The following is a 19039-nucleotide window of genomic DNA, read 5'->3' as shown; positions in this document are numbered from 1 at the left end:
AGATAACACTGTGGTTCTGTTTACCAAGGGGAAAGTGAGGCATATACTGGTTAAAGATACTGTAATCATCACACAACAGATCACTAACAGTCTGAATTGGGGATTGGTAAACTTGTCTTTCAAAGTTTAGTGTCAAGTGCCTTAGATTGCATGATTTCTTAGAGAGTAAAATCAGTCTGATAATCATCACAGTTTATAGTGAGCTGTTAACAAAGAGTTTGTTCCAATTCCATTAGTGGATTGTCATATTTATTTAGAATTCTAGGAATTATTCAGTAGATCTGATTTTCTTAAAGGAGAAATTATTCATAAATGTAATTCTTTTTTAAGAGAAGATTATATTTTCCATTCACCGATCTGTACAAGCCATAGAACTTCACCCACTTATCTTTTAGAAAGACATACTGAATTGACACACAAATTTGTCTCAAAAAATACGCACAGAATTCATCACATATCCATGCGTTACAGCTTATCATCCTCTGAAGCTTCCAGTTATTCAGTGCTTTTGTCCATTACATTGCAGTAATTATGAGATACCACAAATAACATAGGTTAGCTTCATTCAGGAGCTGTATCACTTGTAATGATTGCTTTCCAGACCTGCAGTAACCTTTGTTGCACTTCCCTGATTCTTTCACATTTTTTTCAGCATCTCTTTTAATTTTTAGATGCTATATTTATAGCAGTAGTTCAGCAATGGCCTCTGCGACAGCATGGCCCAGTAGATCTCTGTCATGCCTGCCTGCATGTAGGCCCAGCTCTTCTGTTAATTCACTATTGATTTGCTTGAGTCATCATCTTAAGCATTGACCCAGCAGCTCGTTCTCTTCTTCACATCCCATGTTCTGAGATGCGCTGCAGTGGTTCAGAGGGCTCCTCAGCTAATGCTTTAAAAGGCGTGATCAGAATGCTCAGGTGAAAGAGAGCTGGAATTGTTGCATTTTTGTCTCTGCTGTTTGTCTCCTTGCCTTCTTGTAGCTGCAATGTGAGAGATTACTGTGAATACATCATCCAGAAATACCTCTCAGCTCTGATTTTTTTCCTGTCTCTCTCTAACATCGTTGCTATTAATACAGCAGTGCACAGAGACTGGAGCGGTGCTGGAGCACGACTGCCCTGTGCACAAATAAACGTGAACCAGGGTTTTCTGGAGCTTGCAGCTGAGATTGTAAGAGGTACAGCAAACAGGTAGAAAATAGAAAAAGGCAACAAATAAGTTAATTGTTAGTGATAACAATAATAATGAACATGAGATGATGATCAATAAAAACAGCCCAGACACTGTTTGTAAAAAGCATTCTGGTGCCAAGGAGGCAACAGTTGACTCATCTCCACTTGAGCTGATCCTGTCTCTGTTAACCCCTCCTCGCCTCACGACGCAGTTTGCTCCCCTCTCCTCAGAGGAGCTGCAGCTCTGGGGCCCGTGGGCTCCACTGCAGGGGCCAGGTGCTCCTGGCTCCTCCCTGGATGCCGCTTCACCTTCCCAGCACTGCCCTGATGCTGCGGGACGTTCATTTCCCTGCACCGTGCTCCTGAGGCAGTGTAAAACCGGGGCAAAGCGTTAAAGCCAGCTAGCCCTGTGATCCCAGCTGAAGCAAGTCTCCTTGACCTCCCTCCGTGAGGATTAGCTGCTGCCTGCCAGAAATTCTGAAAGTAAAGGAAATGAAACAGAAATTTTGTAGTTCTCATCGACAGGTAGGGAATTCATGGTCTTTTTGTAGTAAGATCACAAAGGTATACCTGTGGGTAACCATTTACAGTTTGTAATGTCACTTACATGGATCTTTTAATCATCTTTTAGTCTTTATTTCTTTGTGGTTAGGAAATACCATTATACGTAGAAAAGATGAGAAAGGGAAGCTTGTCAAGAAATTCTAATGCAACATGGAATTGGGAACAAAATTCAGAGGAGTTAACTTGTGCCATATATTCTAACCACTACATCAAAAATACTTTCTTACACCTAGAGGCAATCCCAGAAATGAAAAATAGAACAGTGTTTTACATTTGTAAGTGGTTTTGAGTTATATTTTCTATGAATTCAAAAAAAAAAAAAAAAAGTTGAACAGGTGGCATAGATATGGCTATGAATGACCAAAAAAAAAAAAACAGCAAAATTATACAATAGCGAGGAAAAAAAAAAGTGTTTAATAAAGCCTGAAGAATGTAGGTAATAAAGAGACATGAGTACCAGTATTGTGACGTACTATGTCTATTTTTCTTGCTTGGGAATGGCTTGACAAGTAATGGCTTGGAACTGAAAGAAATTATCACAAGTTGCTGAGGAGGGAAATACAGTCTTGTTTCAGGGGTTTGTCACAGGCTCTGCTGAAAGAGTTGCTATTTACTGCGTATTTAAGAACGTGAGAAAACAGAAGGAAATCAGTTAACTTATCTAAAAAATAGAATGAGCCTTTGAAGTCTGTGATGATAAAGCGCTTTCTGTAGCCCTCAGATACATTCGTAGGCTTTTCTGGTTCCTTTCTAATTCATCAACATCAGTATTGAACGCTGGTCAACAAAACTGGAAGACATACTCTAGTATAACTGAGGACATGTGAAAAGTAAATCCGCACCTTAATCTTGTTTGCTATATCCTTTTCTTTTAATGTCAGCACAACAATACAATAAAAGCTTGCATTGTTCATCCACTGACCACTAAGTATTTTTGTCCTTATTTTCCAGTGTGTTTTTTCCCCACATTTTACTGTAGACTGAATAGCTTGTTTCTTCATGTATAACTTTACATTTGATTATATTTTTTGAATGAATGCATTTCACCAAACATCCCATGCTAATTTTTATAACTTCCTTTGTCTCTCGCGGTTTCCCTCAATCCTGATTCCATCAGCAAATGTCACCAACAGGAATCTGGTGTTTATTTCTAAACGCCGGTGAACTTTTCAGTCGTGTCAGACTGGGTAATGATGGCTAAAATGTCCTACTAGCGAACACCCTCATTGGAATCTCTAAAAACTGGTTTTTGATTTTTGGTTGTTTAACATGTGCTTTTCAAGTGTTTTTATTTTATAATGCATTCCAAAAGTTGGAATTTTCACAGTTATCTTTTTCAGCTTAACTGGTAACCTCACCAGAAAGTGAAAACAGATTTCTTTTGCTTTTCAGTACAACCATATGAACAAATTGTTTATCAGTTTGTTATTGTTAGCTTTTCCATCATTCCTTCCAAGACCTTCTAGTGTGGGTTTTCAGTGTGGATACAACATCAGCACTAGGCTGTCTTCTCTAAGTTGCTAGATATTCCAAGATGCAGTTAGAAATTAATGTGGAGAGACCGGATATCTCTTCAGCTCTTTTGGAACTCATGGCCATGTTGTCCAGCTTTGCTTATTTAAAAAAATATATTTATGATTTTTCAGCTAGCATTTTACAGTTACTGAAGGAATCAAAAAACATCTTTTTGTGATCGAGGTGCATTATCCTGCTTCATTCTTAGTATAGAAAAAATACTGAACATTTTTGCTATTTTGCATGCTAATAACTATTTTACTGACCGTTAGGTAAATACTGCTGTTATTGTTAGAATTTCCTTTGTAAAAAGGAGAACAACTTGTCTTTAATGAATACAAATTTTTCTTCGCATATCTTTGGCGATCTTCTGCGCCCCCGATTCTCTCATTTTCACTGATTGCCATGTGCCCTTCCTCTCTTTTCATGTTTGTTGCATGTCCGTTTTCGAATTGTACCTTTCAGCCACTGTCTTTATTAAATTTGAGTAGACTCTTTATGCAAAAAATTGTTTTTTTAAATATAGTAAATAGATTAAGGAGATTTAAAAAAAAAAAAGTCTAATGAACTTGTTGAAGAAATCCTTAATTTTCAATCAAAAACATGGCTTGGAAAAAGAACTCTCTTGAGCCATCGAATACAAATATGGGCGTTTGATTTATTTAGCTTTTTAGTCCTTAGCAGTTAATCACAGTTGTTGGTCCTATGCAGCTTCCAGATTGCAGTTCAGTTATCAATTCATCTTTATTTGTTATGCTGACATTAAATTAGAGTTCCTTAATGTTGAGTGTAGTACCCACTTACATTGAGAGAAATGATCATTTGTAATTTCTAAAATCTCAAAAAATTTACAGTAGACTACCAGGAGTCGTACAGAATGTCCATCTTAAAATATGAGAATATTTTCATTTTCATCAACATTGCAGTGAAATGCGTAATGACTAATTACACCTATTCTCAAGGTTGACTTGTTGGTCTGTAAAAAAAAAAAAAAAAAAAAAAGGAAGCAAAACCCAAAGCCTCCCTTTGGCTTTGTTCATTTTCACAGTGAGCACCCACATGTACTCTAGGACTTCCAGTTCTGCACACTGCGAAGTAGATAAACTTTTTTCATTTTACCTGTATTTAGCTGCTAGACCAGAGAATAAACTTGAGTCTATCACAGTGTAATCAGTACTTTGAATTAAGACAAACCTTATAAATGGCTTGAACATTTGTTCAGCTCTAATATATATGTATATATATATAGTTTCTATGTAGTAAAACTAATTAATCTAGAGTAAAGAAGTTCTCTTATTTTCAGCAAATTTAATTGCCAGCAGTTTAAAAGCAAAAAAATAAATCCTCACCCTAAGATGTTATAATTTATATCTGTCATTTAACTTAGTAAATTCAGAGCAAGTTAAAAAAAAATTACCAGAGGATCAAGTGCTCTTATCATAGCTCCATGATTGCTTTTTTATTGAAGTACTTATGCAATTCTGGTTTTATGAGTAACTTGAGTTGTTTTCCCTACTGGCCAGCACTGTGCATCTTACTGTAGTTGGTTCTGTATTCTGACCACCTGATATGTATGTTTATGATACCACAGGATATGGAAGTTTCATATAAGTTAATTCCAGCTGCAGAATGTGTCTTGGTGCCTGCATCTTGTTTTTAATTTTATATACCTATTGTTTGTCATTGTTGATACATTTTTCTTTATTACAATATCCTTAGACCAAAACTAAACAACTTTACACTCTAGGAGAGTCCAGTCCAGCCACGCACGCTGCACTTTCGGATTAGCATCTTCAGCAGCCAACAAGAAACAGGTTTTGTAGTATCCCGTGAAGGTCAGAACTTGAGTGATTTTAGCCCCTGCTTCCAGTGTTTCTGTAGGGAGTCCGGTGGAAGATGTCCTGCCAAAGCCATCTTTTTCTGATCATAGCAACTTCCTACCTGCTAACCGTTCCTCCCATAGCAAGATGATGTTTTTCGGACACAAAGGACTGGGATTATGTGAAATTTGTGAGTGGGGAGAAACCCTAAACGGTAGCATGATGTTCAGACAGGCAGCTGCTGCCTGTCTTTGGGGCACTGACAACAGTGTGTACTTTGACAAGAAGCTCCACTTAGCTGAGCTGCAACGTGCCAGTTGACAGGGATGCTGTTAAGATGGTCATGCTTCTAGATGAGGAATTTCTTTTACCTCATAAACATCACCATTGCATTTGTAGTTAAGAAAACTTAGGTTTCTTTTGTTCGTTTACGTGGAATGATACCTGAAAATTGTCCTTTTCGGCATGATCAGCTTGCAAGGCAACTGGTCAAAAAATTGTGAAAAGCAACTCTTCAGACAGTGTGTCGGAAGAACAGGAATAAGTGTGGTGTTTTCATTTGCAGCCTCCAGTGAAACCATGGCTTAAAACTCTAAGCATTTAGGTTTTTAAATTAAATACGTATTTTTAAATTAATGTTTTCTTTCTGGGTTTGTTTCAGTAAGGAGGGGTAATTAGAATTTTAATTGGTAGGCTCAACACATCCAGTTTTGGGGGTTGCTTGGAAGATTGAAAGCAGTGACTACTGTTGAATATTTTCACATGCAGATATGACTCAGAAATATTGTTATAATTTTGGATTTTAAAATTACTCATGTTAATCTTTTTTGATATCAAATTGAGAATGTATCTTTTGTTAGCATCACAAATATGCTGTTGCAGTAGTTAAGTTAGATGAAGTTAGTTACTGCGGAGTTTATTCTTGAAAAGGGCCAACCAAGGTAATAATTATACTGGGGATTTTCATTCATAAGTTCACAAGATTTTATTAAAAATAATGCTCAATTCATCAAGTATGGTAATACTTTTAAAGGGATTGCTGTTACGATTGCTATGCTCAAAATCTCTTTTCTCCTTGTTCCCAGAATTTATATGTCATTTAGACACTTTCGAGCAAATGAATTCTTTTTGCATTTGTTTAAACTGCTAATATTGTTAGCACACTGCTTCAGTATCATGGTGAGTTTAGCATGGCATACACACATCTGATACGTGTTTGTGTTAATGACATGAGACCGTGTATGTAAGGGGACGTGTTTTGCTTGGCACCAAGGAATTATTTTGTTTATGAATAGTAGGGAAATGTATCTTTAAAAAACAAAAATCTTTATTTGCGTAATTCTTTACATTACCAGGCTTTACAGATGGCTGCTTTTGTAAAGATCTGATTGAACAAAAGTAGTCAATAACTGTAGTAAGTTTTCCATTTTGGTCTGAAGATGTTCTTTCACTTGTATCAAAATCTTTTTATCTGTGGAAGGGAGTTAATGAACTGTGAATCTGTGATACAGAAAACGCAACTTGAAGATTTTTCTTGGTTTTGCAGTGTTCCTGTTCCAGTAGTCAGTCTAGAGAAAATTCCTAATCTAGTGAAGGCAGATGGTGCCAACGTTAAAATGAATTCTGCAACCACTACCACCATCACCTCCTCCTCAGCCTCTTCATCCACCATACCTGCTCCAACCTTGGTCAAATCTGGTTTGACGTCTAAATCAGTGCCGCCGTCACCAGAAAAGATTCTGAACGGCAAAGGAATTATAGCTCCTTCAATAGACAAGAAACACCAAAATGGCACTAAAAGCAGTAACAAGCCTTACAAAAGACTTTCAGGTGAGTAGTGTCGTGGTTCGTTTTTTAATGTAGTCCATCTTTCTTCATTAATCCCTCTGTGGCTCAGAAGTAAGGTACCAATAAACTGCTGTAGCCTGTTTTTGTTTTGATTTTTCTGCTGTAAGATGCCTGTTTACATATATGAGAAAGAAAGCTTTCAAACTCCTAGCACGTGTAAACAAACTATTTTCAAAATGCATGTTCCATTTAGCTTAAATGTAGAGTGTTTTAGTGTATTGACCAACAAGTCAAATGTAAAATTTTAAGGAAGAAAATTCATTAAAATGGAAAGGCAGAAAGCTTTTTCAATCTATTATATAATATCAGTTTGTCTACAGCAAAAGATAATATGCCTGGGTTGAGTGACTATACTATGGTCATGACCACATTGCGCAGTTGAGGTTTAGGACATTGTATTACCCACCAGGTCATAATTTTATTTAACAGTGATTTTTCTTGATAGTGAACACTGGAAAATTCCGGGAATGTATGGGAAATGCTGGGGGAATCATAAATGTCATAATTTTCCTCCTCCACTTCTACCTCTGTGATTCACATGTGAGTGAAGTAGGAAGATGGTAACACGGGGATCTTGATCTTTTTGAGGAAGATAGAGCAGTGAGGCTGAGGGACTGGCACCAAAAATGGAAGTGCTCTTGCTGGCCTCAGGCTGTACGGCACTGAGGAGATCCTTGTGCAGATTTACCACTGAAGCACAGAACAGCCCAGCGTGGGAGGGCAGGGGGGCAGGTAGGAAGGTTGCCCTCTGCTGGAAGATTATTTTTTTTTTCCATGGAGCTCCCCAGAGGCGACCCGTGCCAGCTGTTGGGCAGCGTGTAGGTAATTTGTCCTCTGAAGCCAAAAACGTATTTTTGTTCCCAATAAAAGGGCGGAAAGAAAGTGTTTTGAGGGACATACCATTTAAAGCAAAAGCAACTGATTCAATTTGACTGCTTTAGAAGCTGTGCAGGGTGTATTCATCTGCTGGCAGTGCTTTGTGATTTGGGCAGGAACTCCTTGTGTGTACTGAAAGGCTAATTCTGCTAATGGCAGTGTGATCCGCGTTAGATCGTCTGCTTGACAGAGTTGGTTCATACGATTTCCAAGTGTGCACAAGTTCTGAATCAAGTATAAGTGTACAAGAAAAATGCTTTCATTTCCAGTTAATGAGTGTGTCCTATTTTTGACAGAATATCAGTTTTATTTTTTCCATTTTCTCCAATTTGGCAGTTAGCTCTTTGGTACTGCATCCATGGCTTGGTTCCAGACCAGTGAGAGGTGTTTGCTAGGGCTGTGTGTGGTATGGAAGAATGCCATCGCCTTCAAGGATTCAGCACACTGATTGCTTTCTTAACTAGTTAAAGGTGGCAAGTAAGAAAATGGAGCAGTTGCTCATGACAGCATTAAAAAAATGGCAAAAGTAGCTGATTCTGCTTTTATTACTTACTTTTTACTTGCTAAGATCCAATTTGTTGTTTCTTTTAAACCATTATTTCATTTAACGCTCTATAGGCTTAATTTAGCCGATCAATTCAGATTGATTCTTACTTGGGTAGTTGAAATTGATACTTATTTTCTTCATGTCACCACGTACCGCTGCAGCACTGTAGGAGATACTTGTACCTTTTTTGTGCAAGTGCTTGCTGAAATATGTTCATAAAGGAGAATCATTTCTGTAGAGCCTTCCTTCGGCATGCTTACCGTGTTGTGTGGAGGTGACTCTCCATCATTATTCTGTCTCTAAGCTATCACTCATGATTTCTTCCAGGATAGGGAAAGTTTCAGTGGTGGAAATTTCCAAATAGGCAGGGATTCCGTGCAGGACTATTTGGGCACTCTGATAGGCATTAGTTTACTTTTATATGGTTAACAAATACGCAAAACTGATACTTGTAGTAAAGTTTCTCTATCACCATCAGATTTAAAATCCATTAAATCTTGCTTGTGCTGCCCCATGTGTTCATGCAGCAAGGCAATAAATCAGCGGTGATGCAAAGAACAGAAGTTCTGTGAGCCCTGCAAATGAATTGTCTGTAGATTGTGTGTCACTCTGATGGATCCCGCTCCACTAACCATACTGAAGGGCACAAAGCCTGAGAAAAAGAACTTGGAAGGTCAAGAAGATGATTGTTTTAGTTATACCATAAATTTTATTCGTTATACATTAAAAGGAGAAGCTGCCTGGGTTTAGGTTTCCCTGTCCTCTGCCATGCAAGTGTACAGCTGTTAATTTTTGAAGACTCTTTATAGGTCTGGCTGCTTTACATCTGTTTTCCTTCCTTTCTAGCAACCTCCACTTTCTCTCATACCATTTCCCTTCCTGTGGCTGAAGGTTTATTTTTGTTTGGTTGGTGTTTTTTGTTTTGTTTTTTTACTTTGCTGAGAGCTGGTGGTTGTTTGGGTGATGAATGAACCTGCCCTCTTTTCAGGAGCACTGTTGGTGAGCGAGAGGAGTCAGCTCATGGACCCACAAAAGGCAGTCTGTAGCTGCCCAGCACAAGTGGATCAGTGTTCCCTAGTAGCAAACTGGGAAAAAACAACCCCACATATTTAAATTTTCTTTAGTTCTTGTTCTCTTTGGGGTAAAACTAAAAAATACAGATGCCCAGTTTAAACTTTATTTAAGAATATCTGTGGTGTTTCAAACAGCAGTGTGACCTTCCTTCTGTAGGTGAAGCTACAATGCTCATTGCTCTGGCCACCAAAACCTAGGAAGTGAAATCCATTCTGGAGAAACGGCTTTCTCAAGCAGGGCATGTGCTCAGGAATCTACAGAATCCCTAATACAAAAGTAGCCAGAAGCTGTATTTAATCACTGACAAGAAGGCGAAAATCTTCATTTAAAGTGTTGCCCAAACCAGGCGTATCTGTAACTAGGTTTCATGTTCATGAATCCTCGGGAGCAGCCACATAAGCTTCAGCCAGGGGAAGTGGTTTCCTGTTTAATATTTTCTATTCTTCAGAGAAAGCACGTTATTTTGCTGATCAGTAGGTGGCAGAGGCTTCCACTTCTTCTGCTTGTAGTTCATTATAAGCTTAGCTTTTACCTCTGTATGGTTTCCTGAAAGCTGTCTTTCCTACGTTCAATCCCAAAAGTCTTGCTTGGTCAGGACACAAATTGCAGTCTGGCTGTTCCCAAAACGCTTGATTTTTGCAGTATGTTTCCATGTTGGTCCAAAACAGCCCAATTTTGTGTCTTTCAGAATACCTTGCACAGGCCTGTCACTGCCTTCAGGACTGATTTTTCAGTAGAAGGCATGTTTATAAATCCGTATAGTTTGTTTAGGGTTTTTGTCTGTTTTCTGGGATTTTGGCAGGTGATTCAGATAAGACCTCATACACTTGAAAACCAGGAGTAATTAACTCCTTCAGCCCCTGAACGTGCATTTTTATCCATTAAATAGGAAAAAATGTTTATCATATTTAGTCATATACAGATCACTTTACTGTTTCTGTTGAGCTGTAGAAGCCACAGACATGCACAACTGCATGTGACAGATTTCAGACCCTTTGTAGGTTTCACCAGAAAATAGTACCAGCTATTTTTTTCAAGCTCAGTTTTTGGTATATCTCTGCTAGTAGGCCAATAACATAACCTTTTATTTGATGTTTGCTTGATCAGTTGTAAGTCCATACATATTAGAATACACATGACTGCTAGTAATTTTGCTATTGGAAGACAAGAATGATCTTCTATAGGCTACTTGGCCTCAAATTTCTTCTTCCAGCTGTTCTGCTTGCTGTATGCTGTCATAACATTATAACATAGCTGGGAATTGCTTTCTTCATCTTAGCTCTGATTTTGTTTGTTTATTTATAAGGAACATTTAAGTACTTGGATTAATTGTTGCATTTAAGCATAGGATATTAATTTTTATCTGAATATAACACAGCTGTATATTTAAAAATGATTTTGACAAATAGTTTATATCCCAGTATCAAATAAAAGCAAACCAGCCTGCCAATTAAAACACACCATGTCTAGGAATGTAAAGATAATTGTAGTTTTTTTGTTGGCATAAAATAAAAATTCTATATCTGTAGTTTTGTTACAGCTCTGTAGTGCAAAACATAAAATTATATTAATACAACTTAACGGAGGTGATGCTATCTGTGGTCTATAAATACTAAAATTTTAATGACAACGAAATATGCAAATATAGCACATTAAATATTAAATGCATGTCTTGTGTTAATCATCAGTAGAACTCAAATGATACTTCTTTTTTCATAATCTCTGCAAACTTTAAGCTCCATTCCTCCATTGACTTAGGGAAATAAGAACTAACATATGCTTTTTTTTTTTTTTACACTTCCTGAAAATGAGACAGATTTAGATAAATTTTGTTTTTAAAATGTCACCAGTAATCTTGTGTTTACATTTTAGACAGCGCTGGTTGTTTTTCAGGCTTTCTGAGTATGTCAAAGTAATGTGTAAAGCACTTACGGTATTTAGTCTGTATGTGTCTGAAGAGTGTGTCGGAGTCAATCTCAAAGGCTAGATTTGGAAGTGCTATATTTCGTGGCCTCACAGGCAGCCAGTGTTAGAGAGGGAACTGAACTCACCAGTATTTGGCTTGGTCCCGGGTTTAGACCGCTCTGTTGAGTAGAGCTTTGTAAGCAGACTTACTCCTGTGAAGTCTGTGATTGAAATCCAGCAAATATGGTTGCTCTGGTTAAAATTCCTGAAATAATCTGCTTTTTTCTCCTTTTTTCCTCCACCCTCATCAAACAGAAAGAGAATTTGACCCAAATAAACACTGTGGAGTACTGGATCCTGAAACAAAGAAACCTTGCACAAGATCGCTCACCTGCAAGGTATTTTTCTTAGAAGATAAAATATCAGATGCTTTGTTATAGTTTAAATCCTACCACAGTAGTTTGAGAGGTCATACCTGCTCCTGTCTTACAGACAATGGGTATGGTATTCAGACGCTGTTTTCAGGTAATTCTTTTGAGTAATTCTGTTTCTTTGAATCAGAGCATCTGCATTATTCCACTGATGTTTCTAGAAAGATGTTTGTTTTTTTTTTCCTTGTCATCTCGTTATGAAAAAAGCATTAATGTTTCATGTAGGAGCACAAGAGTTATTTTAAATACTCCTTTTCTTAGTTCATGTATGCAAAAATGTTGAAGTATAGTCACTTTTTAGTGAAAATATAACGTGATTTTCATATAATAAATTACACGGAGGCTGACTTCTGGTAATAATAAGTCTCGTTAAAAACTAGCAACAAAGTAGAATGTTGATAATGAACATTTGTATGTGTATATGCTGCCTGTTGGTAGAGACAATCAATTAAATTTGCTTAATGTATTCACATTTTTCAATCCAATGAAATCAGTTTTTCATTGTAAGTTAAGAGCTGCGGTGACGTTACTTGTTAATATTTTACAATTATTGGAATTATGCTTTCTGTGCTCGAAAGGGGAAGTCAATAAGAGTCTATTACGAAGATTGTTGCAGGAGTAGTTTTAGCCTTTACGTGGCATTTCTTAAGAATTGCTTCATAATTTATCAAAGATAATGTGGAATAACAGCTTTATTTCCATAACTGTGGCTAAAGGTGTTTGAAGTAGATTTTTATCTTGTAGAGAGTTGTGGTGTATCGGAAGTATAGAGGACTCATAAACAATGTCATGCACACACAAATGCTTTTTAACCACCCTATTTTTAGACTCATTCACTTAATCATCGACGAGCAGTTCCAGGCCGTAAAAAACAGTTTGACATCCTTCTAGCTGAACACAAAGCTCGATCCAGGGAAAAAGAAGTTGCAAAAGACAAAGAGCATCCACCGTCTGCAAGGGAAAGCTATCAGAGCCAGCCCACACCAGCACAAGACTCTCTGTCAGGATCCTCAGTGAACTCTGGGCAAGAATCTAAAGTCACATCTCCTGCAAAATCTAGACCACCAAATTCTGTACTTCCGAGGTAAGCAATTCTCCAGTGTGAAGTGCTGCATTCTGAAGTTGCTGTTAGAAATGTACTAGTCTTCTATATGGTTTATTTTATAAATATTTGGTATTTGGGCTATTGAATGATAAAACATACGTTAATTGTAAGAATTTCCCTTAGCAGTAAAAAAAAAAAAGTAGAGTATGCTTATATTATCCCAATCTGCCCACGGCAGCCTGTTGTCTGGTTGGGCACGGGGTAAGGAGTGGTGTCCATCCTCTGCTCTGGATCTTGGACTAGCAGCATTTTTTGTATAAAATGGCCAGTAATAATCAGGACAGTTTCTGACATGTTTGGAAATAAAAATATATTTAGATGTATTGGGGTACTGCGGGCAAAATTCTACACATTTACATAGAAATTTTCTTGGCAAATAGTTCACCAATTACATCAATGGAATGTCTTTTAAAGAAAGGTATGATTTCACGTAAATGACGGTGTAAGCACCTAATTCTTAAAACTTGAGATTTGAAACTGCCTGTAGCACCTCTTTCCTCATTCTGAAGATTTTGTCATATAAAGGACAAAAACAGGCTTCAGAAAGACAGTGTAAACTTTAAAAAACGTCCTGTTAGAAAAACTACTGTGAGGTATTGGAGCTACTGAATTCTCCTTACCCTCTGGCAAACTTGCCCATGTGCTTTGGTTGGCTGCTTGTTTTTGGAGAGTTTTTTTGGTACTCATTTTGGCTGGGATAGGCGGAGCTAAGATCGTTGGTTTTGTTTCATATTTCATATTTTGTTTATTTTGTTTCATATTTCATTTCTTTGCAGAAGCCTTGGTCAGGATTGGGTGCCCGTTTTGGGGCTTTTGTACAAAGTCCGTATTTCCAAGTGATATTTAGTCGTACTTGCTATCTTGAGTTTTAAAAACAGACATTTCCTATATTTTCTCTGCGTTCATCATGCCATAATGAAATCTTGTTCCTACAGTGACATAGGTGGGTCTGACAGGGCTTTGAGTGAATGAAAGAATACACATAGGTAAATTGGTGAGAACTCTGCATAATTTCTGTTGAAAGAGTGACCTTACACCATCCGCACGTGAAGAGGAGCACAGAGGGACAGGCAGACAGTTTTTCAGTAGGTGTTTCAGAAACAAAACTGGGATGTGATTCAGTGAGAGTCAGCTGAAGAAACTGCAAAGAAAGGTAGTGGTACAGGAGGAGAAGGATTTTAGCAGTCACGCATTGTGTTTGTACAATTTATACTTCTGTTTCTGCTACAGCTTCTCTGTTGTGTCATCTTTTCTGTTTTTGCAAGCAGCTGTGCCAGGGAAAAGCCTTGCTACCTCTCCGCTGGGAGTCAGCAAGCCTGCTGCTCTGGTGCTGGCAAGGGTTACGTGAGTGCTGCCTCCTCTGCTGAGGCAAAATTTTCTGGTTTCACTGAAAGTGACTTGGCTTGACGTGGCCAGCTTTTCCCGAAGGCTAAAGAGCACTCGCACAACGAATTCCATGCAACAGTAACTGCAGCAGCAGTTTCCTCCTGATGGACATTGTAAAGCAAACCCTGCTCGGTTCAGAAGGGAGCGCCTGTCCGCAGTTTTAGTGGCTGACAGCATAAATTCAATAGGTTGAAGAAGGCTGGCTGGATAGCTTGCTTTTCTTCTGATTTTGCTCACTGTGAACATCTCTTCCAGCCTCAGAGTTACACACACACACACACACACACACACAGAGGGAAGATGATGTTGTGCCCTGTGGTGTAAACGCTTTCCCACTTTGTTTTCCTGGATTTTAGACAGAGGTAAAGAAAACCTCCATGATGTAAGAGGTCCTCCCAGTTACTGCACTTACTAAACCAGCTGTGCAGGGAGTAAGCTAAACACTCGTGTTTATATTTAGTATGCTAATTTCAGCATAACTGGACACTTGGGATTAATCAAATAGTAGAGTTACGGTGTTGTGTAAGAAGATTTCACACATCTGGTTTTGTTTGCATATTTAATACACTTTGGCTCCCTCAGGATCTTAAACTCAACTTCACGGCAAATTTAAAATTTCAGGCAACACATAGGTGCTTCTGTTAATGGTAACCTGGTGATAACCCCTGATATAATTCTGACAAGGCCAAGCGTCAGGTATTCTTTATCTTTTACTGTCCTTCTTTACGTGATTGTTTCAGGTATAATTTACTTGGAAGCGTTACTCTGGCAGGTGGGTTTCTGGAGCTGTTGAACACTGATGATTTAAATGTCTGTTCTCCTTCTAGACCATCATCTGCAAATAGCATAAACAGCAACAGTTCTTCAAACCACAGTGGGTACGTACCAGAACTGCCACTGCCTTCCATGGGAGGAGATCTAACCAGTAGATTGTCCAGTGATGAAGGAGAAGCAGATGGAGCTGAAGAATCTGAGAAATTAGACTGTCATTTTTCTGGACACCATCCCAGACCTCTTGGGGTATGTGTCTCTCTATGGCATGCCTTGCTGTTATTCGTAAGTTGTTAAAGAGGGGAGAAAAAGATGTACTTCAGTAAAAATGTAAGGAATGAGAGAATTACATTGCAAAGTCTGCATTCTAAAGAGAACAAATACATTTGGCAGAAAACTGGTCAGAATGGGAAAAGGTAGGAGGAGAAGACTGCTTGTTGCATGTGACAAACATTGTTAGGTTGCAGGACAGGACGAGCAGTAGAAAGTAAGAAGTTCTGGGTTTAGATATTCTCAGTAGTCTGTAAATCAGGTATAGTTCTGCTAAACTGTAGAGAAAAGCTGCAGTGTTTTAAATGTGACATGAAAAGATAATTTGCCTTTGTTGTCATAGTTCTTATGAAACTCCCTTGCAGTTGGTTATAGCTCTGCAAATCATGTGGCAGCAAGGTGCTATTACAGTGCTCGTTGATCTTTGTAGTCTGCTATGAAGCAGTAATTAAATATCATTTATGTGAGAGTGTACGTGGACATCGAAGCTATTGCTTCATTCATCTAAAAATGGAAAGTAGAGCACAGCATACCCCATCAGCTCTGGCAGGGGCTGAAGAATGTTCTCTGGCAGCTGTTTTTGTCTTTCTCCCATGCTAGTGACAAATTTTATTGTAAGTAGTAAAGTGCAACCTTGTGTCATTAGATTTGCAGTGTGAATTTGTTTACATTGTAGAAACTGAGAAACAGGGGGAAAACTCTTGAACTTGTGAGCAGTTGGTTCTCATAAAGATCTAGCCAAGGAATAAAATTAGCAAAGACTCCATTTATATGTTTTCCACGTGATACGCAGAATAAAATTAACACTGGGATAACTATAGGATTGTCTATGGTCCTTAGAGCAAAGGAGAACTTTCTAATGTCAGACCACCTGTATTACCAGCCAGAATTACTTCCTTAGCAGTACCTCAGCATTTATATTCTTCCCCTGTTCTTTACCTGATAGTAAACTGAATTGTTAGTGGAGTATGAAGTGTACTTTACACTAAGCTGAAAAGTCAGACGCAAATTTCATACATCATGCTAAATAATATTTATGGTGCAGATAGTGAGAAATACCCTTTTAAAGGTATTCATGATACAAATTACAAAGATGTTACTTGATGTTAAAATGATCATTCTTTCATAATGTAGAAACATTTTTCTATAAACAACATTGAAATACCTTTTCTTGCAGTTTTGTTCATATGGTAGTCGCTTAATGGGAAGAGGGTACTACGTCTTTGACAGAAGATGGGACCATTTTCGATTCGCACTAAACTCCATGGTAGAAAAACACTTGAATTCACAGATGTGGAAGTAAGTGGGAGTTTTACACTTGGTGGGTAGTTCAACATTTGTAATTCTGTACAACTACTAAATCAAACTCTCCACTGGGAATTGTTTTTAAAATTACTTCTGCATTAAGTCGTGTCAGTAATATGCCCATGCCAGTAAAAATTTTCTCTTCTTTAAGGAATATGCAGCACAACAGAACAATCTCCTATTCTGATGTGAATTTCTCCCAAATTTAGGACTTTTCTTTAGTCCCTCCAAATCTGGGGAGGAATAATTCACTAGTTCTGTTAACGTTTAAGTGCATTAAAGCTCAGTGTTTTCTGGGTTTGGAGATGCATCTTGATATCACGCAGTTTTGTAACACAGGTTAGACTTGGCCTAGATTGTTATATTTGTGTCACACAACTATATCACCATTCACACTTTGCTCTGTGAGACGCGGATCGCGTAATAAGGAATTCAGTACCCATTTGCTAACATGTAAGCTGGAATATAGAAATTTTCAGTCCATAGTGCCCTTTAAACTCACTGGCTTTGAGGTCTTAATTTTCTCTTTATGACAGTACTGAAGCACCTCTGTGCCATGTATCAAGGTTCCAATCACTATAAGCTTAGGTTGTGCAAAAACATTAAAATAGACTGCACTTAAAAAAAAACCAAACAAACAATTTTTTAAAACAATATATACAGCTTTATTTGAAAGACTCAAGGGATCTGCAGATATGATATTTTTTTAATTCTGCTATGGAACATGCATTCTGCTTCCAATATAATGACACTAAGGTGCAGTGTTTCATGTCACTGTTTATTATCAGGACTGTGTTATATTCATTGGATGCCAGCCATTAGATAAACAAGGTTTGATTTTTATTTACATATATTTTTGAAGCACTAAAGCTTGGCTCGTCTGACTAACCTGGTAACTCAGTGATAACAATGCTGGGAGGCATAGTTTGGAGATGGGTGGGTTTGCCATGAAAGGGCCAGTGTCATCTCTGTTCAGAGACAGGTCACGCTTGATCTACAACGGGTTCCTCTCTTCTACTTTGCAAATTTGGCAGTTAACTAGTGTCTGTCACCTTCCACAAATAAAACTAACTCGGTTTCTATAAATAGGAAAATTAAAACCCATTATCTATTGGCTTTGTTTGTCAGGTGAAAAGACATTCAGGCATGTGAGGAAATGTTGCTAGTATCACTCCTTTAATGAAAAACTAAAATAACTTCTGTTACAGTTCTGTGATACAAGGAATAAACAGGCCTCATCCTGCTCCCATTAAATCCAATTGTAAATGTTTTCTCAAATTCCAGCTGTGTATGTAATCTCTAATATTTTCATGTATTATATCCATACTTACTTGTCTGTATAACACAGGAAGCTCACAGTGCTTCATCTCTGTTGTATTCTTCTGTTGTCCTCAGTCCTCTGGACTGATCTTTTCCTGTCTTTGCCAAGCAGGGGTATGTGTAAAGCTGTGATTTTATAGCTGATGCTGGTTCAGCTCTAGCTGTGGCTCATCCAGCTGAGACAAAAGGTAAAAGGGATGCAAGGCCATATTTTGAGAACAATAACAACATCTACAAAGTGCATTTTATCCTAGTTCTCAAAGTATTTTACAAAGGTGGGTACGAATTACTGGCTCTTCTTAAAAATACACCAAGGAACAGACCTGATAAGCAGCTTTGTTCAAAGTCACATAGCAAGTCACAGGCAGTAGGACTTGCTCGTTTCTGGTTGCATAGTCTGTATGTAATCTCTTACGTATTTGTACCATAAATGATGTTCTGTCTGAGAGTCTCCATGAGAAGAATACCATGAGAGGACACTAGTAATTAGGATTTGGTTTTTGGTAGAGCAGCAGAGGATGTGTTTTATCGTAAGCAGTACCCTGCGCTGTTTTATCAACACCCTGTGCTGCTTTATCATGCTTCTTTGAGGGCAGGACTAAGTCTCTACAAATTGAAAAGGTGTCAGTAGTGAGGATAACAAGGGTAGAATTATGGTGCGCTGTAGGTTCTAATGATAAAAATAGGATTAAACCAATAATTAAATTTTAGTCCAAATAATGAGAAAAGCTCATATGATAATCTTCCAAGACACCATTATGGAAGCCTGTTTCTTTGTTAACACTGGACTAGGTAAAGTAATAGAAGGTGTGCTATCAGTGGCTGAATAGAAAGGAAGTTGAACACATTCTACTAATTTCACAGGTAATATTATATTTTATACTTTGAATAGTATCCAGCTAGTTAGAGAGCTTATCAAGCATTGTTTAATACTCTGTCAGTTTTTCAGTATCAGTGCAATTAATAAATTAACTAGTTAATCCTGTCTAACCTGCTCCCGGATGAGCTGTTGGGAATAGTACTGCATTGAGAAAGGGATGAGCCAAATGACCTGATTGCTCCTTTTCCTCTTTCTGCTCAGTGATAAGTAAATCTCAACTGCCCCCCAAACTGACTCATGTACTGCCCT

At 37.9% G+C, this 19039-nt stretch overlaps 1 protein-coding gene across 9 annotated transcripts in view; it reads left to right on the top strand.

The window, feature by feature from the left end:
• Positions 1-19039, top strand: part of ATXN7L1 (ataxin 7 like 1) — a 120073-nt gene that overhangs the window by 84356 nt on the left and 16678 nt on the right. For all 9 annotated transcript variants that reach the window (XM_066989244.1, XM_066989059.1, XM_066989098.1 and 6 more), the window contains 5 exons: positions 6619-6902; positions 11638-11720; positions 12581-12837; positions 15072-15264; positions 16463-16584. In XM_066989244.1, coding sequence (XP_066845345.1) covers positions 6619-6902; positions 11638-11720; positions 12581-12837; positions 15072-15264; positions 16463-16584 — 939 coding nt within the window. The remainder of the gene's footprint in view (positions 1-6618; positions 6903-11637; positions 11721-12580; positions 12838-15071; positions 15265-16462; positions 16585-19039) is intronic.

The sequence above is a fragment of the Anser cygnoides genome, chromosome 1 (genome assembly GCF_040182565.1).
Source record: "Anser cygnoides isolate HZ-2024a breed goose chromosome 1, Taihu_goose_T2T_genome, whole genome shotgun sequence".
In the NCBI taxonomy this organism is placed as follows: domain Eukaryota; kingdom Metazoa; phylum Chordata; class Aves; order Anseriformes; family Anatidae; genus Anser; species Anser cygnoides.
The sequence above is the reverse complement of the archived record's forward strand: the minus strand, read 5'-3'. Positions and strand labels throughout refer to the sequence as shown.